Source organism: Capra hircus, chromosome 19 (genome assembly GCF_001704415.2).
Source record: "Capra hircus breed San Clemente chromosome 19, ASM170441v1, whole genome shotgun sequence".
In the NCBI taxonomy this organism is placed as follows: Eukaryota; Metazoa; Chordata; class Mammalia; order Artiodactyla; family Bovidae; genus Capra; species Capra hircus.
Window position 1 is genome coordinate 20,645,578 of NC_030826.1, and position 21,695 is coordinate 20,667,272.

General features: G+C 62.4%; 2 protein-coding genes across 5 annotated transcripts; one reads left to right on the forward strand and one right to left on the reverse strand.

Moving 5' to 3' along the window:
* Positions 120–4,862, forward strand: TP53I13 (tumor protein p53 inducible protein 13). 2 transcript variants are annotated; one of them, XM_018064351.1, is made up of 7 exons: positions 120–242; positions 901–972; positions 1,200–1,241; positions 3,277–3,405; positions 3,545–3,748; positions 3,859–4,414; positions 4,492–4,856. In XM_018064351.1, the coding sequence occupies exons 3-7, from the start codon at positions 1,227–1,229 to the stop codon at positions 4,602–4,604; spliced, it is 1,017 nt and encodes a 338-aa protein (XP_017919840.1). In that variant the 5' UTR covers positions 120–242; positions 901–972; positions 1,200–1,226; the 3' UTR covers positions 4,605–4,856. The 2 variants fall into 2 exon arrangements, with proteins under 2 accessions (XP_017919840.1, XP_017919839.1); XM_018064350.1 differs by lacking the exon at positions 120–242 and adding an exon at positions 478–721 and having other exon boundaries at positions 4,492–4,862.
* GIT1 (GIT ArfGAP 1) lies at positions 5,265–20,567 on the reverse strand. 3 transcript variants are annotated; one of them, XM_018064346.1, is made up of 21 exons: positions 20,310–20,567; positions 14,347–14,480; positions 13,823–13,935; positions 13,596–13,701; positions 12,874–13,091; positions 12,694–12,788; positions 12,316–12,358; positions 10,449–10,475; positions 10,211–10,259; positions 9,765–9,837; positions 9,109–9,206; positions 8,648–8,759; positions 8,413–8,546; positions 8,168–8,320; positions 7,839–8,069; positions 7,695–7,748; positions 7,421–7,507; positions 7,230–7,303; positions 6,947–7,129; positions 6,766–6,829; positions 5,265–6,627 (listed from the first exon to the last, which is right to left on the reverse strand). In XM_018064346.1, exons 1-21 carry the CDS (start codon positions 20,359–20,361, stop codon positions 6,415–6,417), a joined length of 2,313 nt encoding a protein of 770 aa, XP_017919835.1. In that variant the 5' UTR covers positions 20,362–20,567; the 3' UTR covers positions 5,265–6,414. The 3 variants fall into 3 exon arrangements, with proteins under 3 accessions (XP_017919835.1, XP_017919837.1, XP_017919836.1); XM_018064348.1 differs by having other exon boundaries at positions 7,421–7,438; positions 20,310–20,525; XM_018064347.1 differs by lacking the exon at positions 10,449–10,475.

A 21,695-nucleotide genomic window follows, 5' to 3' on the forward strand; every position in this document is an offset into this window, starting at 1 on the left:
AGGGGAGCAGTGGGGACCCTCTCCTTTCCGCAGCTTGTATTTCAGGATTCTGCCCCTCTTCCAGAGGCAGTCATAATGATGAATCTGAAGCGGGTTTGCCGAAGGAGCGGACGCGTCTCCTCTCCTGAGCCACCTAGTTCACAGGAGTCCCACTTCCCGCCCTCCTTCCCGCTCCGCGATCCCACCCAGGAGCTGCAGCTGAGCCCTGCAGGCCGCGGAAACCCGCTGGGACCAGTTTCGGGGTGAGGGAGGTGGTCCCGGCTGTCTCGCTGCGCGGTGCGCTAAGGACCCGCTTCCAGATGACTTGTCCCGCTTGGGCAGGAGGACGCGTGCGCGCGCGGCCCGGGCTGTGGGCGGGCCCAGGGGCGGGGCGGGGACCCAGCAGAGCCGCCCGGAGCCGCGGGGGCGGGGCGAGGCCGGGGCGGGGCGAGGCCGGGGCGGGCGGGGGGCGAGGCCGGGGCGGGGCGAGGCCCGGGGCGCGCGAGCCCGGGGAGTCAAGGCGCGCGGTCTGGGATCGGGCCAGACCCGCGCGCGCGAGCCCGGGGTCTACGTGGGCACGCGGGTGGCGTGGGTGCGCGGGGGCAGGCCCAGGCGGCGAGCGTTCCGTTGTTGGCTGGGCGGCCGGCTGGCCGGCCTGGGGCGGGCTGGGATGGCGCCTCCTCCGCCGCCGCCCCAGCTGTTGCTCCTGGCCGCCCTGGCAGGACTCCTGAGTCCCCGTGAGGTAAGGCGACCCGCTGCCGAGAAGCCTTCGGCCCGGGGTCTCCAAGTGCTTTGCCCGAAGGAGGGGCGTGCCGAGAGGGGGACTCGGAGTTCTCCCTTGGAGTGCTGGGCCTGGGAGGGAGACGGCAGAGCCCTCTCCGAGGCCAAACGACCCAGCTCTTCTGCGCCTTGAACCCACAGGTGGTGGCTGAACCGGCGGCGGAGGAGGCGGGAGCCCGTTGTCCCGAGGGCCTGTGGCCTCTGCCCCCACAGGTGGGAGCCTGGAGGGCGGTGGGAGAGAGGAGTGTGAAGGGGTAGCGCAGTCCCGCCCTGGCCTCGCGGTGCCCTCCACAACCATCCTCTGAGCACCTTGTTCCTCCGGCCCTAGTCACCAGCGTCACCATCCCAACTTGACAGCACGGGCCTGCTGTCGTGTCCCATCCCCACCTCCCCAGCGGAGTCCCCCGGGGCCTCTCAGTTCTCTTGTCTCCCTGGTACAGGTGTCACCAAGAGTGACCTGCTCACAGATGCGGCCACAGCAGGTGAGTAAAAGCAGGAGGCATCCTTGGGGTCTGTGCTGGAAACAGCCAACGCCTTGCAGGCTCCATCTCTTCTGCTCACTAGCTCCATTCCTCACTGCTCCCCATTCCAGGAGGAAACAGTGCTCTTAGTCCCAGGACAGTGAGCTTAGGCCTCTGTCTTCTGCAGCGAGGTGTCAGGAATGCTATTGAGTAGCTGGCTGTGTGGGCAGGAGGCTGCAAGGGGGTTGAGAGTCCTAGGAGGAAACAACCTGTGCTCTAGTTCTGCTGTGTGACTTTGGAAGTCCGCTGACTTCTCTGGACCCTGCTTTTCTGTGAGAGAGGTTCTTAGTGGTTATTATGGGCTTCCCAGGTGGCACTGGTGGTAAAGAATCCACCTGTCAATGCAGGATACACAAGAGATGTGGGTTCAATCCCTGGGTCAGGAAGATCCCCTGGAGTAGGAAATGGTAACCCACTCCAGTATTCTTCCCTGGAAAATTCCATGAACAGAGGAGCCTGGCAGGCTACAGCCCAGGGTGGTCACAACTGAGCACACATGCTCCCCATGAGGAGTAAACAAATTGTGTGGGATAGCACTTTGGGAAACAGGAAGCTGTCAGGAGTGTGTGAGTGTGTAATGGGCTTCCCTGGTGGCTCAGCGGTAAAGAACCCACCTGCAATGCAGGAGACGTGGGTTCAATCCCTGGGGCTGGGAAGATCCCCTGGGGAAGGAAATGGCGACCCACTCCAGTATTCTTGCGTGGGAAATCCCACGGACAGAGGAGTCTGGTGGGCTATCGTCCATGGGGTCAAAAAGAGTCAGGCACGACTTAGCAACTAAACAACAACAAGGAGTGTGTGTACTTCAGGTTACCGACCAGACCTTGGGTTCACCTTGTGTGCCTGCGTGTTTCACTGCCAGTGGTTGGATAGCTTCTCTGTCCCTTTGGTTTTCCTTTTGAAATACCTATTTTTGATCCTTGTAATATCTCCAGGCCAGCAGAGCTCATGCTGCCTATCCGTTTCCTTTCCCCAAACAGCCCTTTTCATTGCAAACTGTTCAGAAACCACTGGCTCCTCATTTCCCACCTTATCGTGGCCCCACCCCCCTATCTGGTTTTTCTGGCTCTACCTGGTTCAGTAAGCCTTGTCTAACCTATCCACAGCTTTGGTTCCCCTTCAGTTGTGTTGATCTGCTCACCACCCATGAGTGCGAGGCTCCTTCCCCTCTATACCTGGCCTGACCTGACTTGAAGGGGGTCAGCTCCCTGCCCTCCTGCCATCCATCCCCACCCTTCTTCAAGGCCCAGGGCAGGAGTCAGCTCTCCCTTGAGACCTTGCCTGAGCACATTAGCCCTTATTTATTCATCACCTTCTCCAAATTCAGGTAATGCTTGAAATTGTCTCTTACAATTTAACTGCTAATCACTTTGAGCTTTATTAGTTTGCTCGTTCATTTGCATTAGTCCTGTTTCCCTGAGTTTCCTTTGTATTCCCTGCAAGCGGAGCCCAGGAGTTCTCTTTTGGCATCTCCTACAGCCTCCGGCACAAATGCCGAGCATCAGGTCAGCTCAATCAAAGAATGATTCATAATTGAAGTGCTTCCATCCTGAGATTGTGCACCTGCTGCCTGTGTGCCCTGTATTCGGATACTTTGGGGAGACTGAATATATATTGACGGGTCAATACGTAGAAGACCCGGTCTCTCTCTGGGGGGGTGGTTACAGCCCAGGTGGGGACCTGTAGAGCCAGGTGCAGAGGAACATAGCTAAAGAGAGTGGTCTGAGTCTGGCAGGGTTAACCACGCATGTTGTCGTGGAAGCTGTGACCTTGGAGGGGTGGCACTGCTTCGAGAGGAGGGATGAAAGGAATGCTCAGAGACAAGAGGGCATGCACGCCAGTATCCAGGGCTCTTGATCCTTTCCTAAGCCCAGAAGGTGGGAAGGTCATCTGGTCATCCTGGGAGTCCCTTGAAGTTGACTCCCCAGGATGGGAGAACTTGGAACTCTCAGGAGGGACCTGGGCCCGGCTTGATGTCTCCATGCCTTTCCTGCAGGCTGAGAACATCAGCTTCCTCTACCATCCCTGTGCCCACCCCTGGCTGAAACTCCAGCTTGCCCTTCTGGCCCACACTTGTGTGGCCCAGCCCTCACTGGCCCCTGACTCCAGCCTCACCCAGGATCGGGTAAGTGCTTGCTGAAAGGTGATTGTCTGGTATCAGTGGAGGCTGCAGTGCCGTGGGCAGGGCAGGGGGAATTCAGGGCCTCTGCTTGCTTGCTCCTCAGCTTCGACTTAGCTATAACAGTCCCCTTCTCCTTTCGTAGCCCCTCGTACTGGCAGCATGGGGCTTAGCACTGGAGATGGCATGGGTGGAGCCGGTCCGGGCTGCCCACTGGCTGAAGAGGAGGCAGCAGCGGAAGCAGAGGAGAGAGAAAGCTGGGTTCCGTTCTGACACTGTTCCTGGGCCCCCTTCCTTGGTGCCCACGCTGGGCAGAGGGAGGCTGTGCCGTAGTCGAGGGTGTGTGCAGGTGAGGGGTGCTGGCCAGGCATGGCGGTCATGGGGTTGCTGGCTCAGAGTGGTGGTGCCATTGGGTTATCTGGGCAGGGAGGCGGTGACTGCTGTCTCTTCTCCTCTTAGGCCCCGGCTTTGGCCTTTACTCTGCGGAGCTGGCGGCCACCCGGCGTGGAGGTGGCATCTAGCGGACATGGGCAGCTCTTTCCTAGTGGTGCCAGGAGACGTGGGCTGCGGGCTGCCCTTGGTCTCCAGCCCACCCCCTCAGCTCTGAGGGTCCCCTCTGTTTCCCCAGGGAGCTTGGAGGCCAAACAGCCCATGTTGGGACCTCAGGGAGAAGGCGATAATGCCGGGTCTGTGCCCACCGGCCCACTGCTGCTAGGGGGACCAGGAAGCAATGTCAGCTCCAGGCTGGAGGCTCAGCTGCCCAAAGGGCAGAACAGCCCTGGGGGCTGTGCCTGTCTGGGTCAGGCTTCCCCGGCCCCTCGGGCAGCAGCGCCACCGAGGGCCGCCCGCGGCCCCACCCCGCGCACGGAGGAGGCCGCCTGGGCGGCCATGGCCCTGACTTTCCTGTTGGTGCTGCTCACGCTGGCCACGCTCTGCACTCGGCTGCACCGAAACTTCAGACGCGGGGAGAGCATCTACTGGGAGCCCACGGTGGACAGCCGGGACACCGTGGCTGGTGAGATGTGGCCCTCCTCACCCCCAGCCCCGCCCCCGGGGCTCCCGGCCCTTGACCGCTCCCCTTCCTGCCCATAGCTGTGCTGAAGCGGAGGCTGCTGATGCCCCCTCGCCGGGTCAAGCGCTCCCGCCGGAGACCCCTCCTCCCGCCCACGCCAGACAGCGGCCCGGACGGGGACAGCTCCGAGTGACCTGCACCAGTCCTGCCGCTGAGGCAGGTCCGGCTCCTCCCCCCACCGGAGGCCGCAACCTCCGCCACGTGGCCCGCGCGCAGGGCCGCCCCCTGGCGGCCCGAGGGAGCAGTCACGCCCAAGCGCGGCAGATGGGCTGATCCTGTGTGTGGTTTGCTGGGAGGAATGGGGTGGGGGAGAAGGAGGCGAGAGAAAGGAGCAGTTTCAAGCCTCCGTTGCAAAAACTGTTTTTATTAAATTATTTTAGTAGAGGTTGGAGTTGAGCTTGTGCATTGGCCACACAGACAGACTCACTCCCGCGAGGGACACTGTCCTAGGTCACGTAGGTCGTGTTTGAGGTAGGGAGGGGGTTACAGCATCAAGTCAGGCACCCTCTGCTTGCCGCTTCTTGCCAACCTGGCCTCAGATCCTGGTTTTAGTAACGTGGTAGACCCTTCCCACCACCATGGGCGAGCAGGTGGCAGGACGCTGGTGGTAGTTACTGAAACATTATTTGCAGGACCCCGCTAACAGAAGACAAGGGGCTTCCCTCCCCTTCAGTATGGGGGCTGCAGCAGTCACCGTTTTCACTAGCTTCATACTTTTGCCAGGTTGGTCCGTTTCAGGTCTGCACCTCCCTGATCCCTCCTCCCACAGTTCCCAAAGCATCAGAAAAGAGCACATGGTCACTTATTTATTTTTGATACAAATGTACATGACACACGTCTTGACAGCCCACCCACCACCACACAGGTAGAGCCTGGCCCCTGGGACAGAGGTGGGGCAGGGAGAGGAGCTGGTAGGTGCTGCCATCTGCCTCCCCAGGCTGCAGCCCAGGCTGCAGGGACCCAGACACCGCAGGCGCTGGCCTCTCAGAGGTTACAGGGAGGGGCTCTCAGCTTCGTCGGGGACCCCGGGGAGCCAGCCCCAGGCTCGGGTGCTCAGTTCTCTGCCCCAGCTGGCACTTTCCCCCTCCATAAGGGAGGGGAAGAGAGATGGAGCGAAGTGGTTTTCCTTTAAGTTCATAGAGGGTATGAGTGGGGGGAGCAATGAGGGGAGGCAGAGGGCAGGACCCAGCTGGTTCCCTCCCCCAGCCCCTGGCCCCAGGATGGGGGGCGTCAAAGCCAAACCCTGGTCCCCTCACCCCTCACGAAACCCCAGATGGGCCAGGCCTCTGGAACGGCACTGCCGCCCCGCACACTCACACACAGGCACACTCAGTTACCACAACGTTAAAATTAAGGGGTGGAAAAGAGAGGAAAAAAAAAATTAGACTTTTCCAGTGTTTGCTGCTGGGGACCCCAGGGACACAGGTTGGGGCCTGTGCCCTAGGTGGGGCCGTTTGGCATTGAAGGAGAGAGCAGCAGGGGGCTGGTGGCTACAGGGTGGGGACATCCACAGGTATTATGTACAAGGGGGGATGCCCCCCCCCGGCTCAGCCCCCAGGAGGGCTGGACTGGCTCATGGGGGTGGGGTGCATCAGGGGAGCTGCCCCGCTTGGAGTGTCCCCACCCGACCCTTGGCTGAGGGTGCCCCCGAGGGCATGGGGTTGGGAGTGCCGCCTTGCAGGCCCCTGCACGCTAGAGGGGTAGGGGGCTATGTACAGGGAGGGGTGCATGGAATGTGGGGGCAGAAGCTCCTGCCACCTCACCTCCCCATCCTTGGGGGCTCGAGGGGGACGGGCACCAGGGCACCTGGCTGCCGGGAGCAGTGGCAGCGCTAAGGGCACTTGGGCCAGCGGCTCGGTGGGGGCGGGGATGAGTATCTGGGGTGGCCCAGCTCCCACGGCCAGTGAGGTCCCAGGGTGCGGGTGAGGGTTCGGGGACAGTGGTCACTGCTTCTTCTCGCGGGTGGTGATGGTGACCAGCTGCTTGGCGGCCTTAGCGATGTCGTAGGCGCACTGGATCACCTGCTGAGTCAGCAGCTGGAAGTCCACGGGGGCGCCGGGCTCCGGGGGCGCCGTCTTTCTGCACTCGCTCTGCAGCCGGTAGGCGCTGGCGTTGAGCAGCCGCAGGGAGCTCCGAACGGGCTCCAGGGCGGGCCTCTGTGGAGGAGTCGGGCCTTGGACGCCAAACCAACCACGAGCCACGATGGGGCCCCGAGGGTCCAGGGGTCCAACCAGGCCGGTGCTGTCAGACTCCCCACACCCACCCCCTCCAGCTCCCCTCTCTGTCCCCTGTACCTTCGGGAAGAGAGAGGCCATCTCAGTCACAGCCAGATGGATCTTCTCTGAGCAGGGCACGAAGCTGGGCGGTGGGGGAAGGGCAAGTGAGGGAAGGGTCCCAGGACAGCGGCGCACTGGTCCCTGCCCTGTCCTCTGCAACACCCCCGAGGCCCGAGTGAGCCTCTGCCCACCTCCATACCTGTCGTGCTTGAATTCCTGGGCTGCCCGCAGTAGCTCCTGAATGTTCTTGGTGACCTGCTCCGTCTTCAGGATGACATCCTCCGTGCTGGGAAGCCCGGGGTCGAGGTCGCCATCCAGGCTTTCCAACTCCGGGTGGAAGTCCTCTTCCTTGCCCAGCTCCAGAAACCTCTTCCCTTCCAGGCTGGGGTTAGAGAGGGAGGAGGATTCCAGCCATGAGGCCCCTTGCAGACACCCTCCCAGACGCTCAGGGGCCACCATCCCCTTTCCCCACGGAGCCTCACCTCAGCAGCGGGTCCCCACTTTGCGTGTTCTCATAGTCACTGTCTGCGCCGCTGCCGTGGCGGGAGAGCTTGCTCTGGAGGGCACAGGGCCGGGGCGGCAGGTCAAGGGTGTGCTCATGGACCCCCGTCACCTCACCAGTACACCTCTCTCTCAGCCTGTCCCTCCCTTGGGCCCTGGGGATGCTCGTTACCGTGTGGCGGCTTCCTTCCTGGGAGCACGACAGCAGTGGGGAGGAGGGAGTGAAGGGCACAGCTGAGGCCGACACCCCCTTCCGGATCTGAAACCCAGGCAGGGCTGGAGTCAGTCTCCTCCTCCCCACCCCCCCGCCCTGTGGCTTCCCTGCAGCGAGGCTGGGACCGTGTGTGTCCAGTCACCCTGTGCCCAGCGTCCTGCACAGAGCCTGGCATCCGCTGGGGCCCAGAACCTATTTGTGGGAATGGACCCACTTCCCAGGCCCTGCTTACCCGGTAAAGGCCGGCAGGGACGTGCACTGAATAGATGGCGTCGTCCTCCAGCTCCTGGGGGTGGCACAGGGGGGTCACAGGGGGCCCTGCGCTGGTCCCAACCCTTTCCCCACCCCAACCCCCTGGGGCCCGCAGGCGGCTCACGGTGCTGTGGAAAGGCTGGAGCCGGGTAGTGAGCTCGTCCCCGGGCGGGCCCCCAAAGGGCTTCAGGGCGGAGCCTGGTTCATACATAGAAAAGGCCTGGCGGTCCCTGCGGTGGGTGCTCCCGCCAGGCCCCACGGGTGCGTGCTCGGCTCGCTCGCTGGGGAGAGGGGGTGTGGGCACTGGCCCCGGTGGCTGCCGGATCTGCAGGTTCTCGGCCTGCAGCTTGTGGATCTGAGAGTGAGAAGGGCGTCAGAAACTCCAGGCAGCACCGCCGCCTCCAGGAGTGTGCCCCTTCCCCACCCAGCAGGGCCTGGGAGCCCCGTCCTCACCTCCCTCTGCAGCCTCCGGAGCTCATCACTCAGGCTGCTGTTGACCTTCATGAGCTGCTGCACCTTGGCCTCGGAGGCGGCCAGGGCCTTCTTCAACTCCAGGTACTCCTGCAGCGTCACAGCCCCGTCCGACAGGTCTGAGGAGTCCATGCTCTGCAGAGGGAGACGGGCCAGTCAGCCCCCTCATCGCTGCTGGGGGGCCAGAATATGAGGAGTCAGGGCGGGGGGCGGAGTGGCTCTCGGACCCGAGCTCGGTTGTTCCGCGTGGCACCGGCACTGCGCAGGGGCTCCTGGTCTGTGTCCTCGTCCGAGGCCACGCTGTCGTAGTCGTGCTGGTCGTCCAGGTCGCTCTGGCCCCGTGCGGACAGCTCGAGGTTGTCTGAGGGCACAGGCTTGTCACTCAGGTCCCAGGCCCGCAGCCCGTGCACCACGCCACCCAGGAGGGAGTGTACCCTGGAGCAGCGCCCACGCCCTTCCCACCTGTGGGGCTGCCCAGGCTCTTGCCCTGCTGTCTCCTCTTGGCCTCGCTGAGGATGTCGATGATCAAGGTGGCAAACTCCCGGGCGTTGAAGCGGGCCAGCTTCTGTCGCCCCTGGGAGGGAGGCAGGGCCGGGCTGGTGTGAGGAGGCCCATGTGGCTGACGTGAGGCATTAGGGACAAAGCAGCCAGGCCATCCAAGGAGCCCAGCACAGGGTGATACAGACGTGGAGGGCCTGGGGGAGCTCTCAGAGGCTGGGACAGCACCCAGGGGCTGCTCACCGAGGGCTCAAAAGAACAGCCTCCACCCCATTCCCACATCCCGGAGCCAGAGGCCAGGGCGAGGCCTCGGCCAGGAGTGGGGAAGAGCAGAAAACAATGGCCTGCTGAGAAGGGAAGGGCAGGGCCCGCAGTGGTGACCCAGCAAGGGAAGAGATGGCCCCAGGCCCTGTCCAGCGGCTCACCTGATTCCGTGTGGCTGAGTACTCAGGGTTCACGGGCAGGAAGGGCACGGCGCTGCGCTCCGTCACCAGGGTGCTGTGGTTCTGGGTTGCCAGCCACACTGTGGGGGAGGGGCAGGGGTGGACTGTCCATGGGGGCTGGGCCCGCGGGACAGGCCGGGGAGGGAGGGCCGGAGCACCGCCTTCCAAGCTCCTTCCCAGGCCCGCAGGGCCCCCAACACTGGTATTCGGAACACAAGTGGTCTCTGGACACGGAGGCAGGGCTGGGCCAGGGAGGCGAGGCCAGCTGGGGACGGACAACAGAACAAGGAGACTCCCTCCCGCCTCTGGGCTGGAATCTGCTATAGCCAGGAAGGAGGGATGGAGGGGCGGAGCAGGGCTGGGGAGAGAGCCAAAGAGGGCGGCTGCTGGGTGGAGAGGAGCCCCGGTTCAGGGGGCTGGGGAGAGGAGCAGGCTGGCTGCCTCCAGCTCGGCAGCTCTGCCCACCCACCGGGGCCACTGGGCTCCCAGCTGGCGGGGCTCATGGGCAGGCCTGCCAAGCAGACCAAGCCAGGCACCTCTTCCTAGTCCTGGCGAAAGAGCCACCCAGGTCCCAGCCCTCTCCAGCTGGCAGGGCCTCTGTCCCCTCTGCCCAAGACTTCCATGCCCTCCTGGCTCACCAGCATCATTTTCCCTTCGATCCACCTCGTCATACACATCCATGGCTAGTTCTTCAAAAAGCCGGTTGCTGAGCTAGAGGCAGAGAAGGGGACCCGGGCCCTGTCAGTTCAGCCCCAGTGCCCACCAAGCCAGTGCCCCAGGGCCTTGTACGATGTGTCCCTTGTGTTGCCCAGCTCTCCCCCGCGCCCGTCTCAACTGGAAACCGGGGTAGGCAGGGGTCTGTCTGCCCAGCTCTGAGGTAGGAGAAAGGGAGACCAGGGCAGACAGTCAGTGCCCCTAAGGGTAGAGACGCAGGAAGTCCCCTGGGAGCCGTCCCCTGGGAGCCGTCGGAGGGCAGAGTCAGAGTCACAGACTAACAGTAGGAGGTGGGAGGCAGGAGACTAGAGGGCGGGCAGTAGCAGGAACAGAGGGTCAGGGATGGGGGGCCCTGTCTGAGCAGACTCACCGCCTGCAGCTTCTTCTTGGCAGCTTTGGCCAGCTCGGACAGGTCCAGGCTGTGGACGAAGGAGGGAGATGGGCACAGGGAGGAGGGGAGAGGCCAGATGTGAGAGGCAGCCAGGCCCCTGCCAGTGACCTCCCGAACATGCAGGGACCCCAGGGAGATGACACCCCAGGTGCTGCACATCGAGTGCCTCTCTGCCCCGCCCCTCCTCCAGGGCCTGCCCCCGAGCAGGCACGTATACCTCTGAGACATGCACTTTTGCCGAGATCTAAGTCCAGAGAAGGCAGCAGAGGAAAGAACAGGACAAGGTGGCAATTACCCAGGAGCAAGGCACACACACCTCCCGTGCCACACTCAGACCCAACTCTGTGCACGCCAGACCTGAGGGTACCAAACCCAGCTTGTCTTCCCCCAGCCCACTCCTCAGCGGCTGGCGTGACCCAGTCACCCTGCACCAATGTCAGCTCCTAGGAGTGCCCTGCAGCCTCCTGCATTCTCAGGCCCCGGCCAAGCCTTCCCAGGTGCTGCCACTTCATCCTCCTGCCTGGTCTTTGGCAGCACTTTTCACCCATCTTCCTGCGTCCAGTCCTGCCCCTGCAATCCTCTATTCAGCCACAAGCCAGGGCATTTTGGACACATCCGGCTGCGCCATTCTGGCCTTAGAAGCTTTTTCAATAATGGTATGTATGGCACACTTCAACAAAAAGCTCACTTTAAAAACATGCTAAGGAATTCCCTGGTGATCTAGTGGTTAGCATTTAGCACTTTCACTGCTGGGCCCTAGGCTCAGTCCCTGGCTGGGGAATCAAAATCCTATAAGCCAAGTAGCGTGGCAAAAAAAGAACCCCAAACCAAAAAACCTTAATGCTTTGCGTGTACTATCTTATTTAATTTTAACAGCCCAGAAAGATAACTAAGGCTCAGAGAGGTTAAGGAGCCTGTCTGCACTTACACAGCCAGCCAGTGGCCGAGCAGACTCCACACATCCATGTTAGAGCCTCACTGCTCCCACGACAGTCCCAACTCACGTTGGGGCTCAGCACCAGCCACTCCCCCCGCCATCTCTCGTCCAGTCCCGCTCCAGGGATCCCCTGCCTCTCCCATGCTCCAGCCGCGGTCTGCCTGCAGCTCCTCGCCCAGCATTCTCACGCCTGTGCTTCTGCCTCTCTGGCCACACTCCCCACACAGGACTGCAGTTGACTAGGGCCCTGGCCACCCTGTCGGGATGGTGATACCCTTAAGGGCTGGGATCACGCCTGAGGTACCTCTGTGTTACAGGGCCAACAACAGCTGGCGCCACAAAGGTGCATCTCATCGAGAACCCGCCTATGTGTGTTTACAACACACGAACACACACAAGCAGGCAAACACACCAGGCAGAATCAGACCAGAGAAACGGGCGGAGTCTTCGGGGGTCTCAGAACAGAGGAGATCTGGGGCTTGAGAGACCTGAGGGGTCCAGGCCTGATCACGGCCATCTGCCCACGTGGGCTTCAGAGCGGGAGGGAGCCTCTCCAGACCCAGGCCAGCAGGCACAGCTTGGCCACCACGGGCAGCCACCAGGTGGCGCCAGCGCCCATCCTGTGTGCGTCCCCCACAGCCTTGGCTCCTGGGGCCTCTCACACAAGGGGGGGAAAACACCTCTCCTGGCCTTGTGCCCCCAGCCCGTGCCCAATTTCTGAACACACCACAGAAGCCTGGCAGAACCCCAAAGTTAGTCAGATTCCCAGGGTCCACCACGTTTTCACTGAAGGGCAAAAATTTGTCTAAAGATTTTACAGTTGGGGTCAGTGCCCCTAACAGAACCCAGAGTTCCTGGTTTGGGGGTTGGGGGGCTGTTTCTTGCACTCAAGCCCTATGTGCTTGACAGCCATGGGGGTCAGGCTGTGCTGGCCACAGGCTGAGTGGACATTTCTTACCTGCCTTGCCCAGCATTAGGGAGTGAAGACCAGACTGGGATAGGCTTGTGCTTCCAACTCCTGAAGGGGGGGTGGGGGCAGGGGTCCCAGGTCCCTAAAGCCTGAAGAGTTGGGGGTGGGGGTTCTGGGGGTTGGGCATCTTCATGGCACCCAGCAGCCTCTGGGAAGGAGCATCAGGTGGGCACTCACCTGTCTGCCATCTGTGGGATGATGTAATGCCCATTCTTGTGATCTGAATAAAAATAAAAATGCCAAGTCACTGGTGCTGGGTGGCCTCATCAGCCAGAAGCCCACCCCATTGCCATGAACAGGACTCGGCAACCGGAAGGGACAGGGGAAGGGAGGAGGGCAGGCCACCCCTAAGGGCCCTGGGAACTGGCTGCAAGTTTTGCCCACCCCCACTCCCTACCCCAACGTGCTGCAGCCAGAGCCTGCAGCGATTTCACAGGAGCCAGTTGCCTAGCAACACTGTTCCCCAGCGGGCTCTGTCACCATGGCACCTGCTGCTGGGGTGTGTCTGGGTCCCACCTGCCTGGCCTCGCCAGGCCCGCCCCACACTCTGCTCACCCGGCTTGCGCCCACAGAGATAGAAGGCCAACCGGTCAGTGAGCTCGTACTGGCACTCGACTAGCCGTTCCGCCAGCTCATGGTGCCCCGCCTGCCTGTGGGGAGGTCACACGGCTCAGCCCTTCAGCCTCAGTTCACTGCCCACACCCAGCAAAGCCTCACCCTTTGGCCGGCCCTTACCTGGCATAATCAATGGGTGTACGGCCGTTAACATCTGGGGAGCCAGGGTCAGCCCCATATACCACAAGCAGCTCGGCCTGTAGCGTCTGACCTGCCTTGGCAGCCACATGCAGAGGTGTGGTGCCCTTCTCGGGGTGGAAGAAGTTGGCCTGGGCGCCCAGGGACAGCAGGCGCAGACATGTCTCCAGGTTGCCCGTTCGCACGCTTGAGTGCAGTTGCTGCGAGGAGCAGAGTGTGCAATAAATGGGTGTGTGTGTCCTCCCCCTCCCCGCCACAGCACCTAGTCCAGGCCCCTCGGGACTCTGGCCAGCTCCCAGGACCCGGCTGTAGTCAGGTTGTCAGGGCGGACTGAGGGCTGCAGTTCACGTCCAGGAATCACAGCTGCAGTCAGTCACCACTGACCGACCGCGAGCATGCAGTGCGCTCGGCTTAGAACAGACACTGTCCACGAGGTAGATACTCTCTTTTCCATTTTACAGATGAGAAAATGGAGGCTCTGCCCAACGTTTTCTGGCTCTTGGGTGGTGGCTGGGTGATTTCAGCCTTGCATGTGCACTCGGAGCAGAGGGGCCTTGATCGCACGTGGCCTGAGCATGCAATCCTGTCCTTCTACTGTGCCCACTGTTCTTGCCTGACCTGGCTGCCTTGGGGACCTAGGGCTCAGTGAGGATGGCATCATGGGTGAGGACGGGCCTGGTACCCTCCCGAGGTGTCCCACAAACCTTGCTGAGGTCTTTGGCGGTGACTCCATCATCATCCCGGCAGGGCAGCTTGTGCACAAAAGCCAGCATCTGGTACTTGGCCCTGATGAACTCAGACTTGATGGGGCTGCACGGGGCACGCAGGAGGAAAAGGGGAGCAGAGCGGGAGGAGTCAGGCACCCAGCCGCCTCCCAGGCTCGTGTCCTGACCGCATGGCTGCAGCCCCCGACCCCTCACGCCTGACTCACTGGACTTTGTCTTGGGGGTTGGCTTTACGCCGGCCGCTCTGCACCTGCGCGGGGTCCAGCAGGGAGTGCTCCCAGATGGAGTTGGCCCCGTTGCTGGCGAGCGTGTGCACCATCTGTGGGCAGGAGGCGCCAGAGTGAGCATGCCCACTGCGCACCAGCAGATGCCTCCGAGCCCCGGACTGGAAGCGGCACCAACAGGCCTACTGTGTGCCTGGCACTGTCACACCCCCAACCCAGTCTGGCCATCCAAGGATGTGGGTCCGGTTGAGCACTTCAGGGGTCGTGGTGGGTACGCGAAGGCTCTCAGTGGTTCAGCTCCATACTGCATGCTCAGAAGCGGCAGAGTTGGGGTGAACGCCCAGGTCTGTGTGGCTCCAGTCCTGGTGGTCTCTGTGCCCAGGCGGCAAGGGGCAGGACTAGGCTCTGCCACGGGCGGGGGGCCCCAGGCAGCTGTGTGTGTGGGCACGGGGAAGCGTGCCTGTGCTCAGCACGCCCTGAGGAAAGACAGGAAGCACCTCGGGTACCTGCAGCAGGGTGGGGGGCCAGGCGCTGTGGCGGAGGTGCTTGACAATGGAGATGTGGCGTCCCAGACTCCGGTGCACGCTGCAGCACTCGTCACACACCAGCACGCCCCTGCTGATGGAGGCCCAGCCGGGGTCTGCGGGGCGGGCAGGGACAAGGGTCAGCCACAGCCAGACACGGCTGAGCCTCTGAGCACGGCCCTTGACCTGCACGGTGCTTAGCGCTCCATGCACAATTTGCACACTCAGTCCCCTAAGGATTGGGGAGCTGGGCCACTGAGGAGGGCGCTAAGCTCTGGAGGAGGGAGGGAGGGACTCCCCGAAGGCTTGCTCCAGCGGCCACTTATGGAGCCAAGCCCTTTCCTGCACGTCTCTGCGCCCTGGGGAGGTGTGGTCCCCAGGGCCTCCTCAGCGGGCACAGCTTCCTGTGCTGCAACCACTGCTGCCAGGACCACAGTGCTTCTCCAGGGAACAAGACTGCTGCCCTAGCCCTGCCCCTAGCAGGCAAGAGTCCCCAAGGACTGCATGCGCCGGACCGGTGCCACAACTCTCCGCACCCAGGCTTCTTTTGGAGTCACTGGTCCACCTGTCTGACCCATCACATCCTCCAGGGACACCCGCCTCTGCCCTCACCTGGGCAGGTAAGAAGCCTTTTCATGACAGCCTCCCACCACCATCACTGATGGGTGAGCTGGAGCCCCGCTTAAGGGGGATGGAGGGGGCAAAGGAACCAACACTTGCCGAGCACCCACTGGGGACCAGCTGGGAGTGCCATCAGTATGGCGCCTCTAACAACTGTCAGGCAAGGCGGGAAATACTACCCCCCGCTTCTCTGTCAAGGAACCCATGTCTCAGAGATGTCAGGGTGCTTAGTCAAGGCCACCCAGCTCATGAGGGGGATTGCTGGGATGTGAACCCTGGTATTTAGATGTCCACACCAGCTGCTTTTGCAGCCCCAAAGTGGGTGACCCCAAGTGGGCCAGAGCCCTGGGAGTCACTCTCTACTCTTCCAGAAGTGAGCTTTGCAAGCAAGCAGAGGGACCAGAGAAGGGTGGGAGCTCCTGGGGTCCTTCTCAAGGGCAGCAGAGATGCCTCCCACCCCAGGCCCCTTCGGGGACGGGGAGGAGACAGCTGCAAACAGCTCAGGCTGCAGAAAGGTCACGGGGAGAAAGCAGCCATTGTGTGTGGCGGGAGAGTGGGGGCAGGGAGACGCTCTCCCAGGACTCTGTGCTCTGCCCAGCCCCCCCCCCCCCCCCCCCGCCTGTCTCAGGAAGCCCCATCCTGGGGGGTTGGGTGGGGGGCTGGCTCTCTGCCTTGCCCCTAGCACTCAAATTGTCCACAGTGGTCCCCACTGGGGGAGGGGACAGGCTAGGGGTGATGAGAGCCTCTCCCAGCAGAAGGCAGTTCTCAGGCCCCTCCCCGCGAGGACGTCCATCAGAGCTCCCCAGGGCTGTGAGGAAACTGAGTCAGCGCAGCCTGAGCGGTGATGGGAGTCTCCTCCGCGGCACAGAAACAAGAAGAGGAAGGAGCGGCCCCGCTCTCTGGGTCTAGGTTTTAGGGATCTGCCCCCAAAATAGGACAGAGGGGTGCAGGAGGTGCCCCCGCCCAGCTTCATCGGAGGCTGACTCTGGGGGCCACCATCTCTGCCAAGAGGGGGAGCCCTAGAGCAAACAGGGGCCCTGGCTTGACCCAACCGGTCTGGCCTCAGGCAACAAACGCTCCCTCCCCCGCTCCAAACCCCACTGGGTCAGGGGTCTGCCTGCCAGCCACCTCCGGCCAGCCCAGGCAGGAAGCTGGAAATGACGCAGCCCAAATTCCTCCTGTTGAAATGGTGGGGTTTCCTGTCAGCAGGGAGCCGCCCAGGCCAGGATCATAAATGGGCCGCTCTAAGGCCTCCACCCCAAGCCCATGGTCCTCCTGGAGGAGCCAGGCCTGGGCGGGCTGGCCAGCCATCCAGCGCCAGAGCAGACAGGCTAACCCCTGAAGGCGGCAGGGACCAGGATCTGGGCAAAGGGGTCCAACTCTCCACTCTCCCAGCCTGGTGGAGGGGTCCCCCCTCTCCTACAGTGACCTGAACCAGGTGGGTAGGGGAACACTGCCCTGGTCTGGGGCACAACGGTGCCAGCTCAGTTCTGGGTGACATAATTGGGTCACTCTGCTCCCTACTTCCTCTGCCCAAGAGGCCTGGGCCTCCCGCAGCTGGCGCCCCCATGCCCCACCTAGACCAGTTCCGAAGCTGAAAGGCCAGGAAGGGGTTCTGAAAGTCAAACGGCTACTGCAATTTGAGATTAAGGGACCCATGCCCGCTAAAAGGCTTCCAGGACGAAACTCGGGGCAGAAAGGACAGGGAACGTGAGGGTTAGGGGGTGCGGCCACCTCCTCAACATCTGCCAAGTTTCCCAGTGGGACTGGGGCACAGGGGTCCCATGTGTGTGCCAGGTGGCAGGAGTCCTGGAATAATGCGAAGCAGCACCAAGCCCATGGACGCCTCTACTGAGGGGAATTCATACCACCACCCAAAGCCACCAGTGGTCTCTGGAGCCAGTGGCCAGCCTTTCCTATCTCGGCACCCGGGCAAGAGGGACAAGCCCATCATCTTGAAAGCAGGCAAGAGTAATCTACTCCATGGGGACAGAGGTCACAGTGGCGGTTCCCTGTGGGGGCCAGGGTGGGGGAGGGGGGGCAGTGAGGGCATTGACACAGAAAGCCCTTTAGAGTGTTGCGCTGGCTCTACTTCTAGATCGCTCTACTTCTGGATTCGAGTTGTGGCTACAGAGTTATGTATGTATACAGGTAAAGACTCATCAGGCTACAGAGTAGGGTACAGGCACTTTGTTGTACAGAAGTTGTGAGTGTGTGCTAACTTGTGTCTGACTCTCTGCGATCTCATGGACTATAGGTCCCCCCTGCATCACCCCCCCCCCAGCTCCTCCATCCATGGGATGTTCCAGGCAAGAATACTGGAGTGGGTTGCCACTTCCCTTTCCAGGGGTACATAAGCTACACCTCAGTGAAAGCAAAAAGCTCAGCATTCACCCCAGCCCACAATTTACATCATGAAGAGACAAATGAAACTGCAGGTTCCCAGACCCCTTTAGCTGGTGGCCAGCCTTGCTCACTCAAGATGCCTGTTAAGATGGGCACTGTGAGGGCTTCACGTCTGTGCCAGGGGCTGCCCGAGCCGGGGGGCTGCCCGGGGGCCCAGGGTGCAAGACGCAGGCCCTTAGAGATGAGCCGGCTGTGCGGCAGGTGGAGTGGACGGGCGGGACGGGGGAGACACACATCCTCCAGGGTTCCCAAGGCAGGCAGGGTCACAGACAGTGCCTGGCGAGACAGCACCAGCCGCCAGGGCTGGCAGCCGTGCCACGCTCACAACACACTCAAGACTTGTCTCATGTACCCAGGCCTGGGAGGAGGATGGGGCTCTTTGGCGTCAGGCTCATCTCACCTTTTACCTCAAGACCCCGCAAATTCACCACTCACAGAGAGACAACAACCCCGCTCCCAGGGCTGGGTCTACAGGGCTCCGAATACAGCGAGAGGCCTACGACTTCAGGTAGGAACCACACACCAATGAGGGGGCTTTGGGCCTGGGCTCCAAACTGCTAGTTTCCCTCCAGCCTCTTACCTGGGCTGTTACAGGTCCCAGACTGAAAAATGCCCCAAGGAGAAGTCAGGGTCTTGAGAAGCCTCCGATCCCTTGGGGGAATGCCTGCTCTGTGCTAGAAACCATGCTGGGTGCTGGGGTGAGCAAGACTTTATCGGCACCCTGCACGCCTCACATCCTCACCTCAGCACCTGCCTCCTCCTGACCTGCTTTCTGGATCAGGGCCCGGGGGTGGGGAGGTTCCCAGGAGCACACAGGACTCTGTGGGATGAGGACCAGGGATAGGAGCCAGGCACCCCAACACATGAGAGACACACCACTCCTGCCCATGCCCACCGGGCATCCAGAGGCTTCCAATCAAGTAGTCAAAGGCAATGGAGAAAGGACAACTGCCTTGCTAATGCTGCCCTGCGTCCCCCTGCCCAGAATCAGGACCGCAGACTGGAGATGGGACGGTCCTCAAAAACCATTTCTACTCCAACTTCTTGGCCTCAGAGTTGAGGAAACTGAGACTCAGTATGAGAAAAGTCTTGCCATGAGTCAGAGAGTAAGCTAGAAACAAAGGCAACACAAAAATCCAGGTTTCCATGATAAAGTGTCTGTTAAGCAACCCCCTCCCAGCCACACCTTCCCAACCCACCAATGCTCCTTCTCTCCTTCCGCGGGGCAGAGGGGCAGCCCGGCAGAGGGGCAGAACAGCCTTGGACCAACACACAGAAGGCAAGCTCTCCTCTTAGCCCTTAATCCCCCAGACCTGCCTGCAGTTGGGGGTAAGGAAATAGTAGTTTCTACATCCCTGGACACACAGCTTCCTCAGGGACCTCTAGACCATGACATGCCCTGAGAGGAGGCCTCAGGGTCACAGCCACCCAGACCGCCATGCACCTGCCGGGCTCCCACAGTGCCCAAACACTCAAGCTTGGAGCCACTGAAACCACCAGCGCATCTGTGGGTCTCAACCTATTGGGGTCCTTTCTCAGATGTGTTCGACTCTTCTGCAACCCCATGGACTGTAGCCCGCCAGGCTCCTCTCTCCATGAGATTTCCTAGGCAAGAATACTGGAGGGGGTTGCCGTTTCCTTCTCCAGGCGATCTTCTCGACCCTGGGGTTGAACCTAGGTCTCTTGCATTGGCAGGTGGATACTTTACCACTGAGCCACCAGGGAAGCCCTGGGCCTGTCCAAAGGGTAGCAGGAAGTGATGGGCCACAAAACGGCAGCCCACACTCTCCACTTAATTGTGCCCAGAGTCCTCCTGGACTTCATGGATCCCCCTTGAGCCTGCCCGGAGGTCTCCCAGGGAGATAGCTCCTTTTCTAAAAAGAGGATGGTCAAGGGCCAGGGCTTCGTTTCCCCAAGGCAGCTGCAGAGTCCGATCACTGGTAGTGTCCCCCACATCAGAAGGGAGCAGCCTTTCCAGGTCATTTCTCCTCACCTCTTTGGCAGGTCAGGGGGGTTTCACATCAGCCTGGACCTGACTCAGTGGGAAGAAGGGAAACAGCACGGAAAATACAGCCGGGAGGCAGGCCACAAAGCCAGGTGGGTCCCGGGAATGTAGGCACCCCTCCACATGCTCCCTACCCATTTCTGGTCAGGCTGGGCTAGGGGACAGGGAGAGAGGTCTGTGCCCAGGCTGGGGTATGGCCAAGCCACCTTCCAAGCAGGCCTTACTGGAGCACAGGAAAAGCTGAGGCTCGTTGTCCCGTTACCAGGCCTGGGGACGCCTCAGGGGACGATGCCCAAGCTTGTGGTGGCTCTGAACACCAGGCCTTGCGAGGAGCCTTGGGAGCCAGGGGCAGGGGGTCCTAGGAGCAGCCACCCCGCCGTCTGCTCCTGAGAAAACAGAATCCAGACAACCCCCACCCCACGCCGGCCCATCTGCCTGGCTTTCTGCCCCTTGCCCTCCGCCACCCCTGCGGGCGCGCAGACCAGGAGAGCAGCAGGTGCAAGACGCGGGGGTGGCCCTGCGATGACACAAAACCACACTCGCCCCCACCTCCGAAGCCCGGCCGGCCTCCGCCACAGTCCTCCTGGCCACCCTAGGCTGGCGCTTCCGTTTGGATCCAGAGATGGAAGGCGGGGGGAGCGGGGGAGGGTGGGGGGCGCCAGCTGAGGGGCGGGAGGCGGCGCCGGGAATGTCCTTCCTCGCTGGTCCACGGACGCGAGCAAACCGCGGCCCCCCGAGCGGCCCTCCCTCCAAGGACGCGGCTCCGCAGCGGCCCGGGCGGGGGCCGAGACCGGAGGCCGCAGCCCCCAGCCCCGCCCCGCCCTCCGGCCCCGCACGGCGCGCCCGCCAGGCCCTGGCGCCCGCCCGGCGGCGCCTCGGTGCGCGGTCCCGCCCCCGGCCCGGCCCCGCTTACCCGGGGCGCTGCAGTCCGCACACACCTCCGCTCGCGGCCCCTTCCGGGACATCCTCAGCGGCGACGCGGCCGCAGCCCTCTGGGCCAGCGTGGGGGGCGCGGGCGGCGGGCCCGGGCGGCGGCGGCCCCTGCTGCCCGGCCCGGCTCCGGCAAGGCCCCGGCTAGGCTCCGCGCGCCCGGCCAACCGTCCGCCCCCGGGGCTGGCCCGGAACCCGCCGTGCCCGCCCGCCCGCTCGCCCTCGGGCGCCCTCCGCCCCGCGCCGCCCCGCACCGCCCCGCCGCCGCTCGCTCTCTCCGCCCCCTGCGCGGCTCCGGGCCGCTCCTGCAGGAAGCGGCGCAGGCCCGGCCCACCGGGGGAGGGGCGGCCCGCACACCCGCCCCGCCGCCGGGCCCAGCCCGCCGCTCCTCCCGGAGAAAGGAAGCCGGGAGCGCGGGCGGAAGGGGGCGGGGGGCCCTTAAAGGGGCCGCCGCCGCCAGGCCCGAGCGCGCAGCGCCGCCTGCGGCCCGGGCCTAGGTGCGCCCCTGCCGCCGAGACGCTGCGAGTTCGCCTCACAGCCTCGTCCCCTTCATTTTCGAGGCTGAGGGTGGCCTAAGGAGCTCGGGCCCAGGGACAGTGACCCTTGGGCATCTGAGAAGAGTGAGGAGCTGGAGGCCCCGGGCCCCCCTTATCCAGGGGCTGTGGTTCGAGGTACCCGCTTGTCTGTTTGGGTTGAATTGTGCGTTCCGGTCCTCCCGTGTATCCACATTTGTGTGTCCAGGTGTGTGTGTGTGGTCACACTCTTGCTGACTAGCCCACCGCCAACAATATGGACGGCCAGGTGCCAGAGGTCATGCAGTGAATCCCCGTCTCTGGGCTAAAAAGATATCTATCCGTCCTCCATACTTTCATCCAGAGAGAAAAGAATCTGGACAGTATTTTTTTTTTTTTTTAAGACCTCCTGAGGAGTGAACACTGTGCCTGTGTGCAGAAATATCCACTTGGTATCAGTGTTGTATACATCAACGGTATTTCTGAGCCACCAGAGGTGTGTGTCCAGGGCGTGGGCATATAACATATAGGGATCCTTTCTGTGGTGGTCTTTCTTCCTGGACTTCACGGAGAGACTCATTGGAGGGGTGGGGGTGACAGGGAGAGGAGGCGCAGGCCTCACATGGGTGCACCCCTGCACTGAGCATGCTCCCCCATACACGTGTGCCCCACGTGCACCCAACCCCCATCCCTGCAGCAGCAAAAGGCCAGCGCTCTGTTTGTTGGGAGAGGGCGAGGGTGTCCAGGCACAAGGGCCAGGGTAGTGGTGACACGATTAAGGCAGGTTCCCCAGGTTAGGGGAGGGTTCCCCATGGCCGGGAGTCCTGCTCAAAAGCAAGGGGGCTGGAGGGGAGTCC